The sequence below is a fragment of the Lonchura striata genome, chromosome 2 (genome assembly GCF_050655825.1).
Source record: "Lonchura striata isolate lonStrDom1 chromosome 2, ASM5065582v1, whole genome shotgun sequence".
In the NCBI taxonomy this organism is placed as follows: domain Eukaryota; kingdom Metazoa; phylum Chordata; class Aves; order Passeriformes; family Estrildidae; genus Lonchura; species Lonchura striata.
Window position 1 is genome coordinate 135,612,004 of NC_140704.1, and position 21,014 is coordinate 135,633,017.

The following is a 21,014-nucleotide window of genomic DNA, read 5'->3' on the forward strand; positions in this document are numbered from 1 at the left end:
AGATTTTTTCACAGCTTCATCCTTTCTTTCTGCTTACCCTCAATACATGAGCAATGAAAACATCTGTACCAATTTTAGAAGTGCCATCAGTGCAGGATATGAGCGAAGCACTTTATAGTTTACTAGGCAGAGATGCTGAGGTGTAAATAGCCTAACTTTGCTAGGATATCAGGAGGAATGAAGATTTCTTGGCTCACAATGTAGTGATTCATTAAAATGGTCTCTAGTTATTTTTACAGAGGCAGCATTAAAAGTGGTATCACATTTACAAGTCAGTGATATGAGTCTGCCATAGAAAACAGCCGCAAAGAATTTTATTGGTTATTTGAAAAATATGTACATGAGTGAATCTGAAAAGATTGTAACCAGAGCCGGCAAAAGCCTTTTCAAAGAAAATCTCAGCTAGTTAATGGTTCTGTTTTAGGATTTCCTCTGTAGTACTTTTTCTAGTATGTTCATTCCTTTAAAGAAAAGGAGAGGGGATTGCTCCCTTTGTTCCATAAAGCACAATATAAAGGAAGGTTCAAAAAGCCTGCTTTTCTTTACCTCCTTCATACCCCAATTTCTGTAGTACATGTAGAATCTGTTACTGCATAAAGACCACAGAATATTGAAGATATTGAGAAAATCACTGCCCTTCATTCCTATAATTAAGTTGCTGATAAAGTATTTATTTTTAATTCATTATTCTCTTTTGAAGAGGAAGTTAAGGTACTGTTTGCCCTAGTTCATATTTTACTTTTTGAAGATTCATTTGGGTGGAGAAGATAAGAATAAATTATTGTAATAGGTCCTGCAATGAAGAAATTAAATCATTGAGTCAATGTGCAGTGTCAGACAAACAACCCAACAAAATACTGGACATCTGGATGGAGATGGAGACCAAGAGAGAAGAAGCATTTAACTTTTGGAGAGAACTGTAGTGGTTCCACTTCTTGGGTGCTTTGTAGAGTACTCAAGAAGGCCATAGTGAAGTTACAGAAGTAGAGAAGAGAGGTTAAAAAGCTTGATGGTGCTGGAGCAAATTCTTTGTAAGGAGAGACTAAAAAGGCTGGGGTTTCCCTGTCTGAAGAGAAGGCTGAGAGGGGCTGTGATTATAGTTTACAAAATCATAACAACACTAATAAAGCTGAATGTGAACCTGAACAATTCATATACTACAAAAGACTGGGGGAAAGAGATGTCACTAGGAGGAGATGGTTTAAAGCAAATTAAAAAAAAAAAAAAAATTGGAGCTTGTTGCCCCTGAAGGTTGTGGAGAACAGACACTGTCAGTGTGTTCAGAATGGAAGTGGATGAATTCATGGACAAGAAGCCCAGAAATGGTTACTAAAATGACCGCACAAACATGTACCCCTGGCATCCTACATGCATCCTACATTCTACAGCTGCAGATGCCTGGGGAGGAAGAGAGGAACAGATTGCAGGAAATGGACAGAGTTTCTGCTGTTTCTTAACAGTTTCCTCCTGGTGCTATCAAGAACAGTGTACTGGGCGAGATGGGTTAGGAATCCAACCAAGTTGGGCATTTTGTATGTTCATTCCTGCAGAGGGCAGAGCAGAAACCCTACTGCAACAGCACAGATGCGAGTGTTACTTATGCTGTGGAAGCTATACAGGATGAATGTATGACTGTAACCTTCATATGAATGTGAGGAATTAGTAATACATCAATTATTGTAGAATTTTTACAGATTGTTTTTTTGCCATATATTTTAGTACATGCACCCCATCTTGTCCTCAAGCTTTTGTGATAGTATTTCTACTTGTTTCATCAGCAGTGTTGGAAGTGTTTTTTCCTGAAGTACTTCTTTGTCTTGGGATATCTCTGTCTCTTGAGCTGGGAGAATAAGGCCTCTGGACACAGCCTTGTGACTGTTTATTTTGCTGTTACTCTTTTTGTTTGTCAGTGTTGTATGTTTCCTTTTTGAAATATTTCTATATGCAATGATTTCTCATGTCTCATTCCCTATGAATGTCAATACCCTATGTGGCCTTGGTGAACTAAGAACTCATTCCCCTCACCTCTAAAGATAGTCTTTAGATAGCTTTGATGTTTCCTTTAACTTTAGTGTTTTATATAAGTCAGCTGCCTTCCATGACTCTTAAGAAAAATATTTTTCTACGATATATTTTTCAATACATTTTAGATTATAATTTCCATTTAGTCTTTTTATGATTGTCTAGTGGATTATTATTATGTTCTATTTCATCTACTTACAGTACAAAATTTTAGTGGCAAAGGTGACTTTTTGAGCATCAGTGCTCAACATTGGAAAACAATTCTAATTAGGCTTTTATTTACAATACATTATTTCATAGATATATGGGTTTATATTAATCTATAAATTTTTTATAAATTCTTTAGAGTTTTTTAAATGAAGAGTTTAATTTTTTAAAATGTTTTCTAAGCCTAGAAATTCTTACTCCTTGGGGTTTTTTTTCTCTTTTACTTTTTTTGGCTCTTCAGCTATTGTGAATCATCATTTCATTGGAACAGACACCTGCTGTGTTTTTATGAGTGATTACTCTGTTAAAGTTAACTTGGAAGATTCGTTTTTTAAAATTCTCTCTTTTGACATCATGTTTATGTAGTGATTTTTTGCTGTGACTGAAGTGGAAATAGTTGGAATATGGATATCAGAAGTCAATATAACATTTTCCTTTGCAGGTTTCCAAGCAAGAACAGAAGAAGATGGATGTGGCTGATGGAGGAACAGTTGAGACTTCTTCCCGTTATAGCGGGGCACAGGACAGTGGAATTGGCAGCGACAGTGTTAAGATCAGAATCATTCAGATCGAGCAGCACAGTGGCACCAGCCAGCACCGCATTGCCCGTCCTTCCCGCCAGTCTTCCATCGTGAAAAATCTCAACTTCATTCCCTTTGACATTTTTATTACAGCAAGTCGAATCTCATTGATGACGTACTCATGCACTACCTCACCTAAATCAAAATCAGTGCAAGATCAGAAAGATGGTGAGAAGATAAGTAAAAGCTCCTTGAACCTTCCAGAAACAGTCTCAGGCAGCAGCCATGATACCAAGAAGCCCAGTCAGCCGTGCATCTCTTCTGTCACAGCAGATGATCTTTTGAACAGTAATGCTCCCCTGTCTGCTGGCAGAAAAGCAGGTCTCCTGTCCCTGGAAAGTCTGCACGCTTCCACGAGATCATCTGCTCGACAAGCCCTGGGCATAACCATTGTGCGGCAGCCTGGGCGCAGGGGAGCTGGGGACATAGAGCTGCAGCCATTCCTCTACCTGGTTGTGTCACAGCCCTCTGTGCTCCTCAGCTGCCACCACAGAAAGCAAAAAGTAGAAATATCAGTGTTCGACGCTGGCCTTAAAGGGGTGGCCTCAGACTACAAGTGTACAGGTAAGAGCATTTAACATCCACTCCTGGTTATAACCGTGAAAATGTTTGCGCATCTCGGAGTTACAGAGGGTGGTGGTGAACAACTGAGATAACTTCAGGACATCTTTAAATATCAGTCGCTAAATATACCTATTTTTAGGATTACACCTCACAGCTGAATCAAGTTAAGTGTGTAAAATGTTTGAAATTAGTTTAGATCTAACCTTTTAGCAACCAGCTCTTCCTGTTTCTTACTATTGCTTTCTCATTCCCAGATTGTGACAGGAATTGTTGCCTTGCTGTAACTTTGCAAAGTTTTCTAAGTAAAGGTTGTAGGCCAAGGTAATTTCATGAAGACCATTTTTAATGACTGAATGTCACAATATTTTCCTATGATGCCAGCCTACCAATAAAATGTAAACACTGTAGAATCACCTGGTGTTTTGGACATAAGCTGTAAAAAAAATAAATAGTATCAAGTGATGTCATGTATTTTAAATTTTCATTCAATTGAGCAATAGGGTTTTGCACCAAATTCCATCACCTAAAAAATTATTTTTTTAATTCCATATGCAGAGTTTGTAATGAAAGATGTCAAAATAGCTGCAGTAGAAAATATTCTGAAATATTCTTTTTCTGCCTTATCTGTACTGCTGAAGAGAGAAATCAAATGATTGCAATTCATTTGTCTAGCAGTTAGTACAAGGCATAATTACTCATTAAATATATCATTATGGAGTATTACCCCAAAAAGTATAACTGAGTATGCAGAGTTCCAGGTGAACATACAGCCAGAATAATGTGGCGTTTCAGATTGTTCCCTGAATGAGAGCTGTAGGTATTGCTAGTTTTTCCTTGACAATATTCCCAGCACAGCAGTTGAGAAAAGTAGTATCCTTTTCTGTGCAGCTTTACCAAATCTTTGCTGAATAAGACTGCATCTTTTGAAAATTAGCATTAACATAATGTGCTTACGCAAAAGACTAAAAATGCCATCTTAACTGTTCTCAGAAATCTCAATTGTAGTAGAACTTTTAAGAGGGGTTAAACAGTGAGAAAGATTAGGCAGTGAAAGAAAAGATACTTAAAACAGGGAGATTTGTTCTCTGCTATGTTTTATTAATCCTTCTTCTGTTTTAATGTTTCTCTGCTGTTCCTGTTCTGTCCTGCCTTGAACAAAACATATTTGTGTCATAAATTTGATTGACTCCAGATTCTCCTGTGTATTTCATACATACTGTGTAAAATGGAGTAATCACAGCAATTAATGTGAAGAGAATTCACAAAGCAAAGCTTGAAGGAAGCTTGGAGTAGGTCTAAGACCACATCTTCATTAAGTTAGTACTTTGGAAAGATGCAATAGGACTTCTTCATTTCTCATGTCTGAGGCATTCAAGCGTGTCCTTGGTTCAAGCTGCTGCAACCAATGAACTGGGCAAAGTTCTGTCCATTCTGCTTCTACAATTAACTCCTGAAGTCTTTCACCATCTTCATGTCTATGGCAGCAATTCTACAAAACACAAGCTGTAATAAAATCATCTTATAGACTGAAAAAGCATCAGAGAGCACAGAAGCATGGCAAGAAGTCTAAATAATAAAGATAGTAGGAGCATACAGCCTGAGAGCTCCTCAGTCACCATAGATTGCTCATTGGGAGACCAAAGATTAGCCAAACACAGGTCTTACCCTTTTCTTTGGCTGATGTTTCCATATCAGGCAAATGTAAAGAATTGTGAAGGTAGGACTCAGACATTATGTGAAGGCAGAAGTCCTGCTGTCATCCTGCTGCCTTTGTGGGCAGTAAATAAGCATCACACAGAATCCTGTGCTTGCTGCCAAAGCAGTAGCGCTCTTCTCAAAAGAGTTTGAGAGGTGGTTGCCAAAGTGCTAGTACCTAAAAATACTGTCCTACATATTATTAATAAGTTAATAAAATTAAGGCACACTTCCAATTACACACTAATTCACTCAGCAAAAGAGGTAGTATAAAGTTTTTATTGCCTCTTGTTTAGGATGACCTGCTGTGCTGGTAATCACATCATTCAGGATTAATGTTGTCATACTGATATAGTAACATGTTAGTTTTGGAAATTTCTATTTTTCATTTCTAATATGTATTAGAGGGAAAATAGCCATGAACTCTATTTGTTATATATATGTGTGTCTGTGTGTGTGTACATATTACACACACTCTATATATTGCATATCATATAATACAGAATAAGGAGCTCTGTGGCATTTTTTGCTCTGCTGTGGTTGATTTCATTGATCACATCAACTTTTCTTGACATTGTGACTATTTGCTGACAGTTTGTCTGAAAGAGCTGTATCGTCCATACGAAGAACAATATAGAGTTTATTTGAAAGAACCATGTTCGTTTCTCTTCTTCTGTACAATACACATGCACTATATTCCTATATTTCTCTGTGTATCAAGGACTGGAGGGTGGGAAAAAGGCATAAATGGTGGTTAAATTGCAGTGAATGTTGCTAAACCATATTTCCAGTTAGCCTCTATAACAGATTGCTCTTCTGTGTATACATATGCATACAACTAACTCTATTATCTAATACACAGAATGGGGAAGAGATCATAAGATAAATTTTAAATATATATTTTAACTGGATTATAAGAACTGAGGAAGCATATTCCCCTTGAAACTAAAGCAAAAAAAAAACAAACAACCAAATCATAGACCTGGAAAATATTGTGTGCTTCATCCTGTGATGGCGATAGGCAACAGCACAGCAGCAGCTCAAAACTTCAGGCATGTAACATTGCAAATTTTGATCACAGTTTAAAAATAGAGATTTGTCTGATCAAAAGTCAGATTACACTGTTAAAAAGTTTTTTTAAACCTATGGGGATATTTTCTTATTACTTAAACTAATATGGTTAAACTTACATAGTTAAGCTATATATTAAATATTTACATTACATTCAATACATGCTAATAAAATCTCTGCCATTTAAAATCACTCAATGTATTCTATGCGTTTTACAGCATATACACTGTGTAAGAGTATTTTAGGAATGTTTTTAAAATTGTTTCTATCAATTTTGATGTGAAATTCTGAAGACTTGAATACTGTTCATTCAACATCTATAGATCACGTCTTGTGAAGTGCCATTTCTTACAGCTTTTATAAAAGAAGAAGATCTACAGTTCTGAAACAAACTTCAAATTTTTGCAAAGCAGAAGCAAATGCAGAATTGTGTTGAGAAATTAGGAAGGTCTTATTTTTTGGTTTACATAAGTTCCACAAAAGAAACTTCAGGATAAAGAAAATCTGGTGATAGTCTGGATTTAGTTTCATCCCTCACCTCCCAGTAGTGTACTTCTAAGAAATATGTTGTTTAGCTGTAAGTCAACAAATATTTTCTAGACTTTAGAAATGCTTCTAATAGGTTATTTGATGACAGACTATTTTATGAACCTTTGTATAAAAGAGAATAATAGTTAGTCCCAGGCTGGTGACAGAATTAAGGGTTACTGCTTCATGATGGTTTACTGCTTTGAACATTATGCAGAAATGAAGATTTTATACTGTTATGAAGCCATATGTTTTTTATTTGGGACAAGAGTTTTGTTATTAGTTTTGAATAGAGCATAAAATTCACAATCTTGCACATTAAACTATCGCTCCCTTTGTGAGACAGAGCATTGTACAGTGGCTGAAACACCAAATTTCATCCAAAGAACTTGGCTCCTCTGACACTAGCTGTGTTATTTATTTCTAGCTTAATTTCTGAAACATGAAAGAAATAAAACCTTAAGAATTAAATAGGAGGAAATAGGCAATTTAAAAGTTCAATATTCTTAGTTTATTAATTATCATTCAGTAGCAGCATATTTCCATCAGACCAGTCTCTGTCTGTGGGAGCATTTGCCTGCCTGGGAGCTTAAGATCCAATGGTTGTGTTTCCTCAGTCTTCTCTACAACCACTTCCACCACAAAGTCAATTTGTAGAAGCAAAAGACTTATTAGGTTGTTGCAATGTTAACTCAGTTTTGTTATGGCTGTGCTAAATTTCTTCATTTGTGTTTTGTAATTGCACAGCTTGGTTGCAATTATCTACTGCAAGGTACAGGAACTTAAAATCAAAGTAAATAAATTAATGGAATAAATTTTAACTCCTTAATAAGTGGCACTAAAATGACTAGTTGCTCCTTGAGTTTACTTGTGAGATTCTGTAAAAATAGACTGAAAGATACTGTAAAATGACTCTTGTTTATTAAATTCTCATCCTATATTTAACAAAAAGGCATCTGCTAACTGTTAGTTTTTGCTAACAGAGTTTTGGCCATTTTTACTTAAATAAAAGTGGGTGCAATTGTTTTTAATGTAATCTCATAAACTGCTTTTATAAATATTTTTTTTAAATCTTTATTTGCTTTGTTTCAGGTAATGTAATCCAGATACAAAATTGCCTCATTTCCTGACCACTGTGCTCTGGGCATTCTTGAAAAATCTTTTTTCTATTTGTTTGTTTGTTTACTTTCAAAGAGGAGGTTGTGGCGCTTGGTTGTTTCAAGGGAGAGAAATTTCTCAGTGAATATCTGTTATGCATGGAATTTCTTCAACTTCCGCCAACTACTCATTTGCAAAAAACAGTCATTGTGAGGGCATCCAGAATTATTCTTGATTTTTATTTTATTTTATTTTATTTGACACCCACGCCTTTGATGGCAGGGGGTCCATGAAGAGCAGATGCAGTAGCTAAGACCACATGTAACCTCTGATCTAAAAAGCCTTTTCCAGGCTTTTGCATGAAAAGCAGCACAGGCTGGCTCTGTCTGATTCACTGCCTCCGTGTCAGCCTGTGCTCCCTACATGGCACAGAGAGGATTTAAGGCTGTTTCCTAGCATGGCATTGAGGGAGTTCTGCTGGGGTGTCACCTGTTCCCCTCTGGGTATATTTATGTCCTGCACATCTGCAGTCATGGATGAGAGGGGAGCAGTGCAGCCCCCACCCATAAAGCCAAATTGGCCTGGGAATGTGCATTCCTCAGGTTACTGTAAGTGCTCATTTTTGAGCTTCCTGACACAGCACTTGTGAGTATGCTAGCAGAAATGTTTTTCCACTTGTGTTCTTTAAATTCCAGTGGAAACCGTTTTGAAAACAAAACCAAACGCTCCACTTCAGAGTTTCAAATGCAGAGATGATTGCAGCATCATACTGGCTTTTAAAATTGACTGCAGACCAAAATATGATTCATCCATTGAAGTAAAAGCACGTTGCAGTGCTCGGCTGGGCTGGGTAGCGTTCCAGCGGAGCGGGCCAAGCCTCCGTCCCGCACACGCGCCCGCTGGCCTGTCCCCTGCCCGGACCGCGGGGCTCTGCTCCCTCAGCTCCCCCCATCAAAGCCTGTGCACCCATAGCTGGCCTGGCTGCCAGCTACGAAGAGGAAGAGAGATACATTTTGGAGAATGAAAATCTTCAAGATGCAAAGCTTCTCCTGCCTTCCTCTTTTCCTTTCCCCTTACTCCTTCTTCAGAAGTTTGGGGTTTGCTGTCTGCTGTTAACAGAAGATCCGAGGGGATAGCAGTGAAATCAAAAGTTTGCAAATTCAAATCAAGTTTAGGAAGATATTTCACAAAGCGACGTTTGGAGCTGAGGTCTGGATCTCAGCAAAGCTAAAAGTGGCTTTGAATGTTTGGTTGAATTCAAGTCTGAGTTGTTTTTTGTTTGTTTTTTTTTTTTAATTTTAGAAGGAAGGGAGGAAAGGTAAATGTGAATCTGTTGAAGGTTTCACCTTCTCAGTTTTACAGATTTTAAATTACAGTCCTGTGATTTAAAGTTTTGTTGATCTTTGATAGTTGTCTCACTGTTTTTCTTTTGCTGCCACAGACAAATTTTTCACATGATGTAGAGGATAACATTTCTGGCCGTCTTTACTGCTCCTCACTTCTCAGTTCTTTCATTTCTCTATCTTGGCTTGCTGTGGAGTAATTCTAGCCTCTCCTTTTCCTTATATATGCATCCCCTGGGTTTTTTCCAGCATTTTCTTTATACAAATAACTGCAAATTTAAGTGTTGATTTTTGGGAGAATCCTAGAAAATGGAAATGGAAATGACCTATTATAATACATTATTCAGAACCAGTTCCCTGCTGATGCATAATTGTTCCCAATTGTATATTTTATAGTGTTCTGTCAAGTGTATTTTTAAACATTCTGAATGCCTCCATCATTTCTTTGAGAGGCAAGAGTCCTTTTCAAATAGCTCTTCTCATCATGAACTCCTCACTTTTCATTCTAAAAATCTTTTTTTTAATGCAGTTGCTTCTGTTTCCTGTGATTTCGGCATAGGGATTGAATAACTGACATTGCTTTATTCCTTTCCTGATTCTTGATCCTATGAAAATGCATGTGCTGTTTTCTACCTTAGAAGATATTTTAATAGGCATACACATCTTTTAGTTGTTTGACCCTTGAGATATATATTTGTCTTACCCTCATACATTTTATTTGGAACTCCCCTCAATTTTCTGATATACACAAGCATAGTCAATTTTGAAACCTCTGATTTTAGCTTATCATTACATAAAAACGGAAAACTGGCATATTTGGCTGGACAGCCAAGTCTGTTACCCAGGTTCCAGATTAACTCTTGGAAGAACTCAAGCTGGTTCTTTGCATGGCCCTTTGATATTACTAGCTCTGATGCAAAATTGTCAGTGCAATACTCCTGCTTCCAAAATTAGGTCATTTTCACTTGAACTTAAAAAATGCTTGAACTCAGCAAGCCCAGTGCTGGGTTAAAAGTAATATATTTTGTTGGACTTGTGCATTGAGGTTTCTTCATGTTGTGTTCCTAATATGTAAATTTTGGAGCACTTATTATTCACATATCCCAGTCCTACAGTGCCCCAGGTGAAGAAGAGATGACAGTGCTGCACTCCTTGGAGACATGACAGAGCAAAAAAATCTCCTGAGAGTCCTGTGGTTGCTTTATTTTTTGCTTCTGTGCTTAAGTGCTGCAGTTCTCAGTAGCCTGAGGGCAGTTTGTGTAGTTAATGCAATATGTCACACAGGGATTTTCTGCTGTGTAAGTTCTTTTCATCAGAGATATTTTCTGCTTGAAAGAGCTACAACTTTGAAATAATTATTAGGTATTTAATAACATCTTAGGATAAGAAGACTACCTCTAAGTGTATTTTAGAAAAGAAGTGTTCGGTTAAATGTAGTGGATTTTCTCAAAAGCTGATAGAAGCTACAGGTTGCTATATACAGTATGTGATGATCTCTTCCAGAAATGAAAATATATAATGGCATATTGCAATGTTTTGTACCATAGTGGTACACCTAAATGTTTATATTAATACTTACAGATTATAGATTTAATCAATTCAGTGATGTTCATTGAGCAATATTTGGTCATTTTTACAGTGCTTTACACTATATGTTCTGAAAAACATTAGAATGTTAGCTGTTTATGATGATCTACCAGCAAAAAATATTATTTTATAGATCCAACTCAGAGACCCTTGTTCAGAACAGCTGCAAGTCTGTGTTTCAGAAAAAATATGTTCCTTGGTGGTAAAGAGGATGATGATGATGCATAACAGTAGTAGTAGTAGTAGTAGCAGTAGTATTTTCAGTATACTAGAAAAATGCCAGACACAACAAGATATTCCCTAAAACAGTTACTATAGAAAAGGGAGTGTGCCACACCACTCTGGTTATTATAATTAAAAGAAAAGGGTTAAGAATCATAGAAGTGTAAAAATTCTCACAGAAAATATACAAATCTGTTGTATGCAGTGACAGCTCTTAAATAACTGTTGAGAGCGGACTTTATAAATGTGTGGCAGGAATAGTGGGAAGAAAAAGCTGTAATGTATATGCCATACAGTACAAATACTGCTGTAAAGTCATTGCCTGAAAATTGATCAAATAAAAACAAAAGAATGTGCTAACTTTTGATCTTTTCCATATAGATCTAAAGTCATGATCAATTGGTTTCAGTAGGTTCTTTGAAATCACATAAGGGTTTATGTGTGCCAAGTTTTATATGAATCACATGATAAGGTCAAGAAACACAAATTCCAAAGCTGGCTTTATATACCCAGTCCACATATGACTGTGATACCACAATACCATATGTTGACTATAACAGTGAATATGTAAATCCTGTTCCTGAAAGGAATTAATTCTGTAAAAATTAAAGCAATTATAGCAGTTTTTAATTGTCAGAAAAGGAGAGAACAGCTTCAAGAAAATCTCCTTAAGTTGAGGATGAGAGAGACATTCAATGATTAACATAGCAGACTTGATAATAAACAATTTATAATTTAAGACCATAATGCCAGAATTGAGAATGCTCATAATGAAGGTCATGAGTCCCGAAAGATTAAAAAGCCTTTTTACACAACTGTTTTTATTAAGTCTGATATGTGGAAAATTAAGACAAGAATAACCCTTGGATGGATTTAATGTACTTCTGTAGTATTACAGACTGATCAAAGGAACAAGGTGGTACCCAAGAACAGCAACTGATTAACTACTGAGTGAAGCTGCAAAGGGACTGATACAACTGCACTGTTGTCATGCTCTCTTCCTGAGCTCTCATAGCATTCTGGTTTTTTTGCCTTTATAATTTACCTTACCATTATTATTTTCTCTACTGAGCAATGACAATACCATCTAGTAGCAGCTTTTGAGCACAGATTCTCTTATAAGGAGTCCTTAAGTGTCATTACTTAATCATTAATTAAAGCTGAAATTGTGTGTTTTGTTAATGTGTGAAATTGTCTTGTTTTATTGATGTATTTTACTCATATTTTACTTGGTATTTCTGTGTGTTTTCTAAATTTTTTGTAATTAGGGCTTTGTCCTCTTGCCTGTGAGTGCATGCATAATTCTAAAAATGCATCTATCTGTCTGTAAATGCAGATGTTATGTGAAGTTATATTAGGTATAATATTTACCATATTACATTTAAAAGTCTAATTTTGTCTAGTCAATTTTCTATGTAGCATTTTGTAATATAGCATATTCCTGGAATATAATTAATGACTTTGATGATTATCGTCTGTAGATCCTGGAAAGACTCTACCAGAAGCTCTGGATTATTGCAAGATTTGGTTGCAGACAGTAGCAGGAGAGGTAGATGCTAAAAGTGGTATTCCACCTCCTCTTATCACTGTGCAAATTAAAGACTTCCTTAATGGACCAGGTAAATGTTGCACTTTAATCATTCTTTTCTAATGTAATTTGGTTTTAGATATGCACACATGGACACAGGATGGGGCCCTGAGCAACCTGTTCTCATGGGAGGTGTCCCTTCCCATGGCAGGGGAGTTTGAAGGAGATCAGCGTTGAGGTCCCTTTCAACCCTAATTATTCTATGACTCAGTGATATCAGAAAATCAGAAATGTATTGTATTCCTTGCTCATGAATGTGAAATATTCCTCCAGCGATTACCCTGAATGAAAGTGAAAACTGGGGAATGGGCAGTTCTGGACCAGTCATTGGTTTAGGGTTTAATTATTAATTTTCTTCCCACAGTAAGTTTAGAAAGTCTGAGTTTGTCGAATTCCCAGCAGAATTAAGCCTACCTGCCTCTAGTCCTGGAAAACTGAGATGTTATTGCAGTTGTGTTTAGAAAAGATGACTTTTATAATGTTTCTGAAGATTTTTCTAAGCCATCTTCTCTTGGGTTTTTTGAAATCTGGATACATGGCTCTGGGAATTCCAATCTCCCAAAGTGCTGATATTGTAAAATCAAAAAATTAGTAATACTGTGTTTCTTTAATTAATGTAAGTGGTGTAGTGTAGAGATTTGTTAGCATTTGCATAACATAATGTGACTTGAAATTCCACTCCTAGAGCATCAGAAATTCTTGCAAATTGCATTCTCTATTTTGTGAAGTATGTATTTATAGCTACATTGAGAATAATTGAGAATAATGAAGAATAATTGAGATTATAGCGAAAGCTAGAAAATACATAGTAATCATTTTCTCATATGCATGGTTTGTTGAATTATTTAACCTATTTTTTTTATCCTGAATATCCGTACTTCGCACAGCACAGCTGTTATCAGCCATTTAGTTAGCAGATCTTGAGTACATGATTTTCCTGTTCATTCAGTTACCTCTTCACACAGTATTACAGTACACTATCTAATCCTGGATGTGCAGCAGAATTTCCTTTGCATGCCTTACAGCTGTAGTATCTGAGCACTACAGAAGTTCTAATTTACCTGCACAACCCTCACATGGATGATGGAATATTATGCCCTTGCCATTTCACAGAAGATAACTGAGGCACAGGTGCATTAAATGTTTTCTCATTTTATTAAGGTTACCAATTTAAAACACACCATTTAGTTTTCCAAAGTACTTGAAAATATAAAATTTGATGTTGGAAACACAGCTCATATTATTGTCGGGTGAAGCAGAAATCAATTCTGAATATCAAAGTCCAAGCCATTAAACTGAGTAACCAGTGAATGAGACACACATATTTGACTCCTGACTATAAATACTGTGTATAAGTAGCTTGAAAAAATGTTTTTTTGCACACAGGCAGCAGTTTCAAGTAAACAATAAAGCATGTGAACAACCTCATAATTGCCCCTTTCTTTTTGGTTTTCTAGCTATCTAAAGACATAATTTCAGTGAAGACTTTTAAAACCATTTGACAATGCAGAGCTTTTGTTATATTGATCCATATTTGGGTACATTAATAGGCCTTTGAATCTTCAGGCATACTGCATGTTCTGCTGCCATTTGAGGAAAAAAGTGGTTAATTGGTTAAGTGGCTTAATTTAATTTAAGAAATGGTTCATTGATAGTAATGATGGCTTTTCAGTCTAATCAGGAACAGCACAGGAGGGGTTAAGATACCTACTGTCAGGGACCTTTTGATCACTGCTGCCAGAATAGTTTTCTTTTATCCTTCAGTGACCAGTTCTTATATGTCCTTATCCTTCCTTCTGTTCTTATATGTCCTCTGTCCCCACGTTTGTCAGGTTTCTATTTCCCAGACCCTTCATTTGCGTATTCCACATCTCTCAAAGTTCTCACTGTAGTTTCCAGGCACAGCCTTTATATTTAATTTATTTCACACCTGAGGGTGTTTCCCTGATGCTGTCCTGTCAGTAGGACAGATTCCTAGCAAAACATGGAAGTTGGCACCAGCTTGTAAAGTATATATTCACAAATAGTGTAAGTGTTCACCCCAGTCTCAGCAGTTGAGATGTATTTTGCATTAGTGTTAAATCTCTCCCCTCCATAGTGTTTTGCTGAATAGGGAACTGGAAAACCATAAATTAATGCATCATAATCTTCAATCTATTTATTCTTGCAAAACATTTAAAACTTCAGAGATTTCTTCCAGGATCTACTGTTAGCCAAAAGGCTTTTTTTCATCGTCTTTTTGCTGCTAATTGGAACTATCATTACACATGACTCAACGGTAATTTCTCTGAATTTTAATGAAGTGTTTGCCAATGTAGTATAACAGAGCAGCTCCACCATCCCTTGCAGATTTTTCTAACCTCAGCTGTTACCACTATGGGATCCTCTTCAAATAAACTAACCTTTACCAAGAAGCCTTCCTTGGGGGATGGAAGTTTCATTGGATGAGTAATGGAAGGCTCATTCTGCATGTGATTGCATCAGAACAGCACATGCAGAGAGTTACAAGAGCCTGACAGCTCCTCAGCAGGCTACTGGAAAATGAGTTACTAACTGCCCTGTGGGACGAGAAATCCCCTAACCACAGCTTCTTCCAGGGTGAGGTAGCTTGGCCATCAGCAGGCCTGGAGAAAGTGTTACACCACCAGATCCTAGCTCAGCTGGCAATTGTTCTTTGAGGACAAGAACCTCAGCAAAACTCCCAAGAGCTCTTGCAAGATCAACAAACAGTATGTGTGATGGGAGACAGCTTAGCTAATCATTTGAATAAATAAAGGTACCGATGGGAGACAACTTAGCTAATACATTGAATAAATAAAGGCACCGCTGCAGTAGAGTTATGTTGCAGGCCTTAAAGACTATTCTTTTATGGTGAATATCTGGCAAAGAATGCTGCTACTAAGTAACCTATTTTTTAATGACACAGTATGTGTTTCATGGTCATTTATGTATATGTGGTTTATAACTGTAGTAAGTAAATTGCTGAAATGCATTGAATATATTGGAAGGTGCTGCCTGTTGGTTACAGATGATCAACTTCTCTGAAAAGTCAGCACATTTTTGAAAGCTCTGCCTATGCAGACAAAGATATGCAGTTGGGATAACTATAGTTTCCTGTGTTGATTTCAAGTGTTCAGAGTTCAGTGGTTTAATTGTAATGCCTTTTTTCTTTCAAAATACATTGTTGGTATGTTGAGGTTAAATTTCAAATATAAAAACCAAACATGCCTATATTTTATAATGCAAAATACTATCAAGCAGTTAACAGAAAAAAATCTGCAAGTGGTTGCCAATGTTTGCTGTGTTAGATAAAACCAGTACTCCTTGCAAATAGTTTGTCAGCTGAAGTAGATAAGTAGATGGTGTTCCGCAGAAAAATCGTATGGTTTCACCACACAGGAAACCAGGTTGTCAGTCTATATTAGCTCGGAGATCAAAAAACTACAGCAAGTAGCTAAACTTGGAAACCACTAATTAAATGAGAATAGCAGGATACATTAATGCACTTCTTGCCACATGAGTTGATTATTTTGTACATTTTTTGGCAACTAAAGAAAAACTATATTTCTTCCAGATTTAAGGTAATAGGATCCTAGGAGAAATAAGCATTCATCATCAGGCCTGTGGGAACAGACCTCAACTTTAACCCCACAATGTATTAAAGGACTAGCCATTCTCTTTTTACAGAAACTAATTATGTAAAATTTTTTAAATTCCATTTGCATCATTTTACATGACCCTCTATCTTTTATATTCAGTCTGTTACTGGATTGCACATCTAATTTTTGACTAATACATAAAAGTGAACTGTTTATTGCTTCAGCATTAGATATAATTCATTATGTAAGGAACAAATATGACCCTCTTGTTTTAATAGGTTTTGAAAATTTGTCTTTACCTTGTAGTCCTTCTTCTGGATTTTTTTAAATCACCTTTCTTACCTAGAAAAGCTGTCTTTGATGTAGTCTTTCTGGATGCAAATGATACAAGAACATGTTTATGACATACAGCTTTATAAAAATTGTCTTAAAATACTTATACACAAAAAATATGGATGCTTTATACTGAAGTCCTCTTTCCGCAGTAGTTTCTTGGGAAGGCATTGGGTTAGATGTGAAGTAATGGAGGTCCTTGATAATTCACCTTTATGAATAATTTCTGCAGAAGACAATATCCAAATAAACTAAGAAATGTTTTGTCCCACTGAAAGATAAAGTGAGACCTGAGGAGCTGGTGGGTTTCTCTTTCATGCCAGTCCCTCCACACATGATTTGGGGACCAGGGGCACAGCAGGGGATCTTGGCTCAGGTATAAAAAATGAACTGAAAAACTGAATAATCAGAACTGCACCATGGCACTCTCTCCAGCCCTTTTTCCCCACTGTTTGCAGAGGCAACAATTGTATCCATTACCAAGGTCAGTGGTTTGGAGAAACCTGGAAAATAGCAGCTACCAGAAACCCTCTAGAATAATATCTCCAGCAGGTGATAGATTAGTTGGAACAAATTGGAACCATTGCACTTCAGCAATCCTGGTTTCTTTCAAGCTGTTTTAAAAATGTCGTCATTTTAATACACAATATCAGCCCTGCGGAACAGTCCACAGCAGGTTAATTTGAATCATATGATGTATCACTGCCCTCAGCTGACATGAGCTCCGTTCCATGTGTGAAGCCATAATAAATCCATTCCCAACCGAGGCAAATTCCCTGTGAGAAGGTGAACTAATCCAGGCCTCACACTGGCATGTTAGCCCTCCGTAATTGAAAGCAGGGCCACCTGTTCCCAGCACAGTTAGCCTATAGAGAGAAAATTAGCATTAGATCAGATACTTAATATATTGAAAAATCATTCATACTACTTGCAAGTTCAGCTGTGGGCTGCTTAGCATGACATCATATATAAACCTAGGAATGTGCCCACTTGATCCCAGTTTAACAGTTTTGTTAACCATGGTGTTTGTTAACTTTGAAAGGAGAATTTTTTGATTTAATGAGACCTGACACGTGAGAAGGGGAACTAGCCAGGGTGCAGACTTTTCTAATTAACTCTGGGTCATTTGCAAAACTTTTGAGCTTTTTAGTAGGGCTTTTTTTCCCCTTTGCTCTTTTAGAAACAAGTTTTTAAAGCACTGACACTGTAGCCATGAAATTATATTTATTTGATTAAGAGGGCAAAGAGAAATATTCCAAACAGGTGTACCAGCCTGTAGGTATTGCTTTAGACTTGACACATCTATTGTCTGTAATATCAGTGTAATAATGAGTAAAATTATCAAAGTACCTTTCTAAAAAACAGTGTCTATAACACTTAATTTAAATTTAGTTTCTTATATGCATAAGTACAGAAAATGAAAACTGCACACTGCAGCCACATGGATAAGTTGTAAAATATTTTCTTATAGTATTTTTCAGTGTATTGGCATTCATTTAACAGTTATTTCAAACATTAGCTCTGCTTTCTGAAACCTTTTTTTTTCCCATGTGTGTCTTAATATAGATGTATTATTCAGCAGCTTAGCAGAAAATAGAGAGTTAGTATTTATGGGTTCTTTTCTTTTCCACAAACGTGCTCCATGACCTGGAACAATTTATTTCATCTCATTGTATTGTGCTTCATCTTCCTGACTCTCTGTTGAGAGAGTTAATGTTTCCCTTAGCCAGGATTTTCCTTTCATGATAGTGCCTCCCAATGTCCCCATTACAATTTTTGGCTTCACCACCCAGCCCTTGGCACACTTCTGTATTGTAATGTAGCTGCACAGTTGTTTAATTTCAGCCATCATCTACTGAATAGCAGTAACCCTCCATTGTTTATTAATGGCGTCTTTGGGTTTCTTGACCTACAACAATTTATCTTGGTTTACTTGTGACAGTTTTAAAAAATTAAGAGAATCAAATCACTCCAAGCCTTGTCCGAGATCTCAAAGCTGGAGCTGTTAATGTCTAAGTGTCACCTTCACGCAATGTCAGTGACGCACTAGGTCATGGAAGTAGTTGTTGTTCCCGCTGGGAGGCCCTGGCACAGCTCAGGGTGGCTCCTGAAGGCTCTAGTTTGCCATGCTGGCCTTGGAGAGCCCTTCTGTGGGGCTTCACCACACAGACAGCAGTGGCTGGGAATACTGAGCAGTGACTACCAGTCTCTTCTAGTCTAACTGGCATCTGTCTCACAGAAGCAGAAGGCAAGATGGACTGCAGATGGCCTCTGAAGCCTTGTCTCAAGTTTCTTCCTCATTTTCCCTTGATCCAAATTGGGAATGATGAATTAGAGGATAAAAACAATTAGTTTGGATTCTTCTTGCTTTTCAAATTCTCTTAATTTGTGTCTCTTTTGATGCTTGACCAGACAATTGAGAACAGTACAACTGGTCTTTTCTTTACATGTCTCTTTCCTATTTTTATAAATTTAATTTTTGCAATTCAGTCATTACCCTTTTGCTGAAGGGCCACCCTGATTCCAAATCAGAATCAGGGCTCAAGATTACCTTTACCTTCCTCATATTTCCTCTGTTTAAAGTCCCTGCATCAGGATGAGTGGCTAAAGGACAAAGAATATCACTGTTGGTAAAATGTTTCATGCCATCATCTGCTCCTCTCCTGTTTAGGACTAGGAAATTAAATCATCTTAAGAGTTTAGGATAAACAGTATTTTTTTTTTTTTAATAGAAGTACTGTATATTAGAAGTTTAATATTTTACAGCCTTCTTGGGGAAGGGGCAAGTGAGATCCATGTCCAACCTCAAGGAGAAAGACCTGGACTTTACTGTTTTAGCTGTAAGTAAAAGATCCACTGCTGAATGAGGGTTATGGAAAATTAATCACTTCTTAGAAAATGGCCTATTTTTCTCTCACACATTCCAACATTCTCAGTCTTTAAAAATATCCTAGTCTTATAAATGATTGAATCATTAAGGTTGGCAAAGACCTCCAAAATCATCAAGTCCGACCTTTGACCTAGCACTGCCGTGGCAACTAAATCATAGCACTAAGTGACACGTCCAGTCATTTCTTGAATACTTCAAGGGATGGTGACTCTACCACCTCTCTGGGCAGCCCATTCCAATGCCTGACCACCCTTTCAGTGAAAAAATTCTTCCTGAACTGGTCTTTCACTGGCACAGTTTGAGGCCATTTCCTCTTGTCCTGTCTCTAGTTGCCTAGTAGAAGAGTCCACTCCTCACCTGGCTCCAGTCTCCTTTCAGGAAGTTGTAGAGACAATAATGTCCCTCTTGAGCCTTCTTTTCTCCAGGCTAAACAACCCCTGCTCCCTCAGCCGCTGTTCATGAGATTTACTCTCCAGACCTTTCACCAGCTTCATTGCCCTTCTCTGGACACTCTCCAGCATCTCAGTGCCCTTTGTCTAGTGAGATGTCCTTTGTCTTGAGATGAGGCCCCACCAGTGCCCAGTACTGGGGGCAGTTGCTGCTCTGGTCCTGCTGGCCACATTATTTGTGATACAGGCCAGGGAGCCATTGGCTTCTTGGCCACCTGGGGACGCTGGCTCATGTTCAGCTCCTGTCGCCTGCCCCCACATGTCCTTTTCCAAGAAGCAGCTTTCCAGACACCTTTCCCCCAGCCTGTAGCACTGTATGGGATTGTTGTGACACAAGTGCAGGACTCACATTTCACCTTATTAAACCTCATAAACTTGGCCTGTTGATCCAGCCTGTCCATATTCAGCTTATAACTAATTTTCATGGCATTTACTTTCTGTTATTTAAGATTAAGAAAATACTATGGTAGTTTTTAAGTCATAGAAGTAGTAACATTTTGTACATTAACTTATGGCATATATTAGAATAAGCCCACTGAAGCTTCCAGCTTCCAGCTTCAGTAAGAGCTGGAATTTATCTGGAGCAACCATGCTAGGAGCTTTTGTTATTTTTGTGTTGCTTAATCATCCTTAACCCTCTGAATAAAAAGTCCTTTTGAGTAATTTCATTATCCGGATTCACAAATGAAAATTATATCTTCCCAATACAAATTTGAATGTTATGGAGAACAAGGATAAAGTATTTATAACCCTGAATTTTTTATCTGAAGCTCTAAGCAATGAAATGACAAAGAAAGAAATTGCTTCAGACAGAAATTTCAGAATGCTGCTCATAGGTTTTCTTTTATAGTTGTTATGATTCAGTTCAAACAGACCATATTGAATCCATTGGGTTTTTTGTAATAGATTTCAAAATACATAATAAATGTAAGTAATATGATGACTAATGGGTCAAGTGAAGTTGGAACTTTTAAAATGAGAAAATAGCTGGAAACGGTTTTCAGGAAACTATTCCAGTTGATTTTTGGTCTCCCACAAGGTGTACATTAACATAAAACTCCGTAGAATCGCCTCTGGGACCTGAATTCCCTCTCTGATTTCATTATTCCAAAGTGTTTCTTTTTCCTCCACTGTTAAGTCATCTCCTGGTGTGGTGGGAGCATATAATAAATGTAATTTTTTTATATTTATCTAATCTCCTTTTAACTCACTAGTTATTTCATCATTCTGTTTCCTA

The 21,014-nt window shown here is 37.1% G+C and overlaps 1 protein-coding gene across 8 annotated transcripts in view; it reads left to right on the forward strand.

Annotated features, from left to right (window-relative positions):
• Positions 1-21,014, forward strand: part of VPS13B (vacuolar protein sorting 13 homolog B) — a 434,872-nt gene that overhangs the window by 315,381 nt on the left and 98,477 nt on the right. For 7 of the 8 annotated variants that reach the window (XM_021529420.3, XM_085573894.1, XM_021529419.3 and 4 more), the window contains exons 34-35: positions 2,672-3,374; positions 12,400-12,537. In XM_021529420.3, the coding sequence (XP_021385095.3) occupies positions 2,672-3,374; positions 12,400-12,537 (841 nt within the window). The remainder of the gene's footprint in view (positions 1-2,671; positions 3,375-12,399; positions 12,538-21,014) is intronic. The other variant, XM_085573895.1, reaches the window with a different exon arrangement.